The 7,826-nt window shown below is 37.4% G+C and overlaps 1 protein-coding gene across 4 annotated transcripts in view; it reads left to right on the forward strand.

Annotated features, from left to right (window-relative positions):
• The window catches only part of mki67 (marker of proliferation Ki-67), a 46,787-nt gene extending 39,592 nt beyond the window's left edge, over positions 1–7,195 (forward strand). For all 4 annotated transcript variants that reach the window (XM_072557595.1, XM_072557596.1, XM_072557597.1 and 1 more), the window contains exons 15-16: positions 1,271–4,465; positions 6,640–7,195. In XM_072557595.1, the coding sequence (XP_072413696.1) occupies positions 1,271–4,465; positions 6,640–6,770 (3,326 nt within the window). In that variant the 3' untranslated portion in view covers positions 6,771–7,195. The remainder of the gene's footprint in view (positions 1–1,270; positions 4,466–6,639) is intronic.
• Positions 7,196–7,826: the final 631 nt, after the last annotated feature.

Below are 7,826 nucleotides of genomic sequence, written 5' to 3' on the forward strand. Positions count from 1 at the left end.
TGAAACTGCACTCCAAGATATCTTTGTGCAGCAACACTCCCTAGGACCTTACCATTAAGTTTATAAGTCCTGTCCTGATATGCCCTATCAAAATGTTATACTTCACATTTATCTAGATTAAACTCCATTTACTGCCACTTGGCACATCTGATCAAGATTCTATTGTTCTGAGGTAGCCTTCGCTGTCTACTACACCCACCAATTTTGATGTCATCTACAAATTTACTAACCATACTTCCTAAATTCATATCCAAATCATTTATATCAGTGGCAAAAAGCAGTGGGCCCAGCACCAATCCCTACGGCACATCACTGGCCACAGGCATCCTGTCCAAAAAAAAAATCCTTTACTGCTACTGTGTCTCCTACCTTCTGGCCAATTTTGTATCCATATGGTGGTTCTCCTGTATTCTGTGATCTAACCTTGTTAACCAGTCTACCATGCAGAACCTTGTCGAACGCCTTACTGCAGTCCATATAGACAGTGTCCGTCACTCTGCCTTCATTAATCCTCTTTGTCGCTTCTTCAAAAAACTCAGTCATGTTAGTGGTACAGGATTTTCCACGCACAAAATCATATTGACTGTCTCTAATCAATCCTAGCCTTTCCAAATACATGTGCTTGTAGCAGTTAATAGGAGGCTTATCATGTTTGTCTATTCAGGAACCCTGAGGATTAATTTAGGTGCTGCTCATTTGAGATCAACTATGTATATTTCAGTCTTAAAAATAATAAAAGCAGTTGATTACAAATCATTTATAAATGTAACATTTAAATTAATGTATCGAAGTGAAGTTCATAAAAACTGTGGCTCTAGTTTTGGTGAAATCTGTAAAATGTAGTTATATTGTTGAGTGTTAATGCGCTAATGAACACGGTTAGATTTAGTTGGGTGTAGAAGCTCAATTTTGAACAGGGTTATGGATTCTGTCAGTTCTGTAGAGACTGGAGTACAATATCTATCCTGATCACTGCATCATAGTACCACATGAAGTGCTGGTTTTCTCCAGATGAGCTCTAAACCAACACCAGCTGAATAAAATGAATCTGAGCAGAATTTCCTTTGTTTGCTGGCTAACATTTATTTATTCCCACCTATCATTGCTAATAAGCACCTAATCATTATTTATGGGACCTTGCTATGTATAAATTGGCTTCCATATTTCCTACATTATAATGGTAATACATACCAAACAAATACTTGGTACAAAGCTCGTTGGGCCATTAAGTTTGTGAAAATATTATGTAAATACTTATTTTCTTTTTTAGAATCTAAAGATGGGCAAGCTGTATTGAATAAATTAATTTTACCAGCAAGGACTTCGTTAAAAGGAAGGAAGGAAACAAACGAAATTGGTACAAAAGAATGTCTAATGACAATGAATGCCACACCAAATAAGAGCGGATATTTAGTTGAATGCATCGAAGAAGTAAGCAAAATGGTTTCAACCAGGAAGTCTTTAGCAAAGAAGGAATCTAATGATGATGTGCAGATGTCAGTTGCATTGAACAAGACCACACCAGATGAGAAAGAATCTCCTCATGAGCCAATTGACGAAGTAACTGTGTTGAAGCCACAGACTCGGAGATTGTTGAAAGAAAAGGATGAAATACAACTGATTGAGTCAGAAGAATTGTCTGCCTCAACAAAAAGGAAGGAAGTTCACAGTCTGATAACTGATGAGAAAATATCGCTTCGACCAAATAAAGCCATGCCAGGGAAAAAAGAGTCTCCCCAAGAGCAAATAGAGGAAATAAATGTGTTGAAATCACAGCCAAGGAGATTATTGAAAGAGAAGAATGAAATTCCGCAGGTTGAATCAAAGCAACCGTCTGCCTCAACAAAAGGAAAGCAAATCTGCAACGATCAAGATGTAGATGTGAAAATGTCACTTAGATCAAATAAAACTACTCCAGGCAAAGGAGATGCTCTCCATGATCAAATTGAGGAAGTAACTGTGTTGAATGGGAAGAATGAAATTCAAAATATTCTCAATGTTCAATTGAAAGAATTGCCAAGTAACAATGCCACGCCAATTAGAAATGATTCTCCATGTAAAGCTGAGGAGTTGAACAAGCTATTTTCACCGTTAATTAAATCATTAAGAGGGAAGAAGATAGTTCAAAATGTCAACAGCACTGAAGACAAGACAGAAGCCCAAAATATTCAAGACAATGACGTAACAGACCCTTCTACTTCAGCAAAGACCTACAGGCAAGATAAAAGACAAATTCCAGTGTTACAAGTTGAAGAGATGGTGCACAAAAATTCAAGGAAGAGACTTCAAAGAAGAAAGGTGGAAACTGAAATTATCCAAGTTACTGAACTGAAAAATTCGCCTATAGCAAAGACCTCAAAAGATGAGAAGGAAACTCAATCCATACCAAATGAAAAATTAAGCAATTCACCTTTGAACCTAGCAATGCAGGAAACTAGTAATGTCCAAAATGTCGAATTAGCGATGACGAAAAATGAATGTGCATCATCAAAAACCTCCGTAAACGACAAGGAGGTTAAAGACCTTCCAGTTGAAGATCCAAAGGTGCTTATTACAAAAGGAAAGTCACAGAGAAGGAAGAATTCTAATGTTGAAGAACCTGAGGGACCAAAGCAACTTGGAACAACAGATGGGTACACAAGGAGGAGAGGAACTCGCTGTACACGTGCTGAAATCTTAAAGGACTCAAATGTCTTACAGGATAATTTAAGAAATAAGGAAGTGGTAGATAAAGAAAATGGAGTTAACTCTGAAAATCTAAAATTACTTGAAAAAGACCTGGCTTGTTCCAAATCTAGGTCCACACGTGGAAAGAGAGGACCCCAGGATTTTCTTTTGGAGGAGGTTGGACAGGAATCTGCTCTGGCAAAGAAATTGCGAAAAGAAGAACTTGATGAAGCACTATTAAAGAAAAGTGTACGCTGGGATTCTAACATTGCATCTGCCAAATTAGATGGTACAGTAGAGATGTTGCAAGATACATTTAAGAGAACAGAGCTTCCTGTACTTGAAAAAAGGTCACGAAGAGGAAAATCTGCAAAAGAAGTAAATCCACAAACTTCGTTGGAGTCAATAGAAATACCAGGTAAAGCAGTACCTGAGCGTGCAAGCAACAAAATAATTGCTGATGCATGTGTAATTCCTGAATCACCTGAACAGAAAGGAAGGCCAAAAAGGGAAAAAGCTAATGTTTCGTGTGAATCAAAGGCATTCACTAAAGATAAATATGAAAATGCGAAGGAAGGAACGTCTGCAACAAAAAAGACCCGCCAACATAGTGAATCAGTCTTAAAGCCATCACCTACATCAATAAGAAGACCACTAAGAGGAAATGCAAGACAGAAAGTAACTCAAATTGAGGAAGAAAATGTAAAAGAATTGCCATCTAGAAAATCAAAAAGAAACATAGCAGCGCAGAAATTAATCACAACTAATGATGAAGAGCAACATGTTCCAGTCAGTGGGACCTCCGGGAAAGAAGAACGTAAAATGGCTATGGATTCATCTAAGGCAAAGGTGAGAGATGTGCAAGCTGCTAAGCAAACTGCGAATAAATGTGAAAGTATTAATGAAGCAGCAAAAGCCTTTGAACTGATGAGTGATGCTAAGAAAACTGATACAGTATTGTCAGGTGAATGTGAAATCAAAGAAAACACTCGACCCAAGAGAGGTGTTAGAAAGGGAAGATCTGCAAAAGAGATTGAAACAAAAATTGAAGTGGAAAATGCAGTTTTTGAAGCTGCAGAACAACTGAATTTGTCGAAGACAACTTCAAAAGAAGCAACTCAAACTGAGGAAGGTACTCAGAAAAAAAAATCTTTTGACAAAAAGCTGCCTAAGCCAATTACTAACGTAAATAACAAAACAAAAAATGTTAAGAAAGATGCTCTATCTGTTGAGCAAGCATTTTCAGATGAAGGGCCACAAATTGAAGAAGCAGTTGATCCTGTTCTCCGAAAGGGTGGCCGTGGAAGGGTTAAAAAAAGCACTTCAGCTGTTATCAGTCATGAGATGAGCGTAAATGCAACTGGAAAGAAACAAATCACAGTAAATTCAGCTACTGAATCTGAAAAGACCAAGACAACCAGAAGAGGACGAAACAATGACAAGGAAACTGCTAGTGTGATTGTTCAAGTAGACAAAAATGAATTAATAGATAAAAGGAGGAGACCTAATGTTCAAATGCAAACAAATGGTGAGGATGTGCATTCCAGGAAAGATGAGCTGGAAGATAATGGCAAAGCACAAGATCCCAGCTTCCAGTTAGTGGAATCTGCAAAACCACCTCGGAGAGTTACGAGGACAAACAAATCTTGTGAGCCTGCAGCAATAGAACCAATTTCAGATCAGTCAGTTGTTAGTGCTTCACTTCAGCCAGCACCTTTATGTTCATCAAAAAGAACCCTCCGAGGAAAGCGTGCTATTACAGAAACTACCGATTTATCTCCCAAAAAATCAAAAATTGGTAAGAGCTACTTTTTCATCTCTATAAAACAAGTCATTAAGAAATTCAAAACAAAACTTAATACATTTTTAAACAATTTAAAGCAACACAAATTGCCTTTAATTCATTAAAATTGGTTATATGTTTGGGGAAGCAATGGCCTAGTAGTATTATCACGAGATGGTCATCTAGAGACCCAGATAATGTTCAGTTGACACTGGTTTGAATTCTCCCATGACAAATGGTGGAATTTGAATTTAATTTTTTTAAACGTCTGAAATTAAGAGTCTCATGATAACCATGAATCCATTGTTGATCACCAGGAAAAAAAACTGTCTGGTTCACTGGCATCCTTTAGTGAAATAAATGCCATCCTCTCCCAGTCTGGCCTACGTATGACTCCACACCCCTGAAGCAATGTGGATGACTCTTAACTGCCCTCTGGGCATTTAAGAATGAGTATTAAATGCTACCTAGCTAGCGGTAGTTTAGGTTTACTTAAGTTTAATATTGGTGATGCTTCTAATATAAATGGTTATAAGTTTTAAATTCCAAGTTGAATTCTATTTTTATCTACACTAAATCGCAATTTCTTTTATTTCAAACATTTGACTTGTTTGGGCCACATTACAGATGCATTTGTCTGTAAATAGATTGAAATATCTGGCATCTTCCATTGTACAAGAACTAGGTGGAGGAAGAAGGTTATAACAGCCTACTGAGCCTTTAATATTCATTAGATAAAAGTTGAACTTTTACATCAAGTCTACATTACTCTCTATCTATGTACTCCTTCAATGTATTGAATGACTTAGCATCATAACCCTCCAATGTAAATAATTCCAAAACTTAATTGAGTGAAAAAAGAAAATATTCTCATTTTGGTTCGAAATGGCCAACTCCTTCACCTGAGACTGATTCCTAGTCCTAGGCATACACTACCTACAGACGTTGCCTTTTAGCATCTACCTTGTCAACCCCCTTATTAACTAGGGACAAATTGCTTCATTGAAATAATGTCTCATTCTTCTAAAGTACAGTGTATAGGCCCATCTAATATGACATCGGATAGTCCTCTATCCTAGTTTATAACAGCTCATTTTACCCTTTCAGGGAAGTAGCTGAGTTTTTAACTTTAGTTCCTCTTTGTCCAATTGAATGCTAAATTTTGCTATTTTTGGTCACTATTTCGTAGAGATATTTTTCTCTGACATAATTTATAAAATCAGAACATACTGTTGATCTTCCAAGTTGATTGCTATATTTACATGTTAACATCTGTGTTTTGTGAACAGGGGTACATGAAACTCTAAATTCCAATACGGTATTTCTTTTACACTCATTTCAAAAATCTTCATTCAACTTGCCTAACAAGATAATTTCATACTTGCCTAAATTATATTCCATCTATCACTTGCTTGATTAATCACTTACCCACTCAATCCTTTCTAGTTATGGAACTCAGATGGCCAGAGTGATGCCAGTTGGCCCTGTACACCTCAGGCCTACCTCATTGTTTTGCCCCAGGCTTGATGAACGTTGTTACTTGTCTCTCTTTGTAAATGAGAGATGCCTGTGGTCTGATGCAGACAATGGTACAATTATGCTTGCCTCTCTAAGTTAGGCATAATTGTACCATTTTCTGTGGGGTTTTGATTCAAGGGCATGCATATGTGTTGAGGATTATGAATTACAGTAGTCTCCCCCATATCCACTGGAGGTATGTTTCAAGACCCACCGCACAAGCCCGACACTGCCGATAGGAGTGAACCCATTCATTTAAATGAGAAAGTTTCCTCCCTGGCAGCCCCCGGTCCCTGGTTCTGAATGTTCCATTTAATATGTTCTGCCCGCAGTAAACCACGGATAACTGAATCTGCAGAAACAGATTCCGTGGATATGGTGATCACCCTATACTTTTACATTTTTGTCATTGTTAACTGACGATCAATCTTTTAACCTAATTTATCAATCCACTTCTGCCATCTTGTGCCTGAATACTTGACAGCAATTAAATGCAAGTCTCTAGTTTTGGTCATAATCACGTTCCTATCAAACTTGATATGCAATTCATCATGTGATCACTCTTCTCCAGAGGAACCTTTTTTGAGATTACTAATCATCCCTGTCTAATTTGTGTGCGTCATTGGTACTTAAAGCTTTTTGTTTTTACATTATTTTATATTACTTTACAGAAACAGTGACTGGAAATGTAAGAAACCAAGGCAGAAAAATAGGCAAAGGAGATGGTTCCCCAAAAATCAAACTTGTTGCCATGCCACAACCAGCTAAGCCAATGGGGCGTTCTACTAGATCTCGAAAATAGAAAAACCCCTGCATCCCGTCATATTCTTGTCACGTATTTGCATGTAGATTTCAGAAATTGCTTTATAATGGCTTTTTGATTTTCCTACCATTTTATCTACTTTTGGCAAGGTTGAGCTTTTACTTTTACTGTATAATTTGTTCAGCAAGTTGCTTCTAATGCTTGATGGGAAAAGAAAATATATTAATGCTATGTTGAAATTTTAGTAGAAGAGCCAATATTTTTATGATTTTTATAAGTCTGTAGTTTGTGGGAGTAAATATAAAGCAATTATAGTTGCAGGGAAGTACGCATTGTGATATGGAAGATTTTATTTTTTCTGTATCTGCATCAACGATTTGGATTGTATATTGGCATAAATTGTATTTTATACTCAAAATTCTTGCAAGAAGTTTAATTTTACAATAAATTTTGTATCTCTGGCATATCTTGTCGTATACTACATCTATATGTGCTCTTCAGTGAAAAGACTTACCAATAGATTTGAATTGTGATTTGTAAAAATGTTAAGCTTACATTTTTACAGGCTAAGGGCTCCAGCTTTGCCAAAATGGCATGGAGTCCTGTTTCTTGAAGTTCTGGACCCAGCATCCATTACTTTTGTAATTGCAGAAGAATGGGAAGAGAGATGGATTGTAGTTTGCACATCTTCAGTTCATGCAGGCAACTGCACATTAAAGCGCATCTGCTTTCAATTGGGTCCAGTTTTTGTTATAATGGTTTGGGAGTCCTTTCTGAAAGTCTAAAGTTAATGGAGTGTTTTGGAAAGAGAGATTAAGTATATAATTGGATTGTTAGAATTAGACGTGAAAATGTGTAGTGGGGCAGCACGGTGGCTCAGGGTGCCAGGTTCAATTCCACCTCTGGCGACTGTCTGTGTGGAGTTTACACATTCTCCCTGTGTCTGCGTGGTTTCCTCCGGTTGATCCAATTTCCTCCCACAGTCCAAAGATGTGCAGTTCAGGGGAATTGGCCATGCTAAATTGCCCATAGTGTTAGAGGCATTAATCAGAGGGAAATGGGTCTGGGTGGGTTACTCTTCGGAAGGTCAGTGTG

The sequence above is a fragment of the Chiloscyllium punctatum genome, chromosome 38 (assembly GCF_047496795.1).
Source record: "Chiloscyllium punctatum isolate Juve2018m chromosome 38, sChiPun1.3, whole genome shotgun sequence".
In the NCBI taxonomy this organism is placed as follows: domain Eukaryota; kingdom Metazoa; phylum Chordata; class Chondrichthyes; order Orectolobiformes; family Hemiscylliidae; genus Chiloscyllium; species Chiloscyllium punctatum.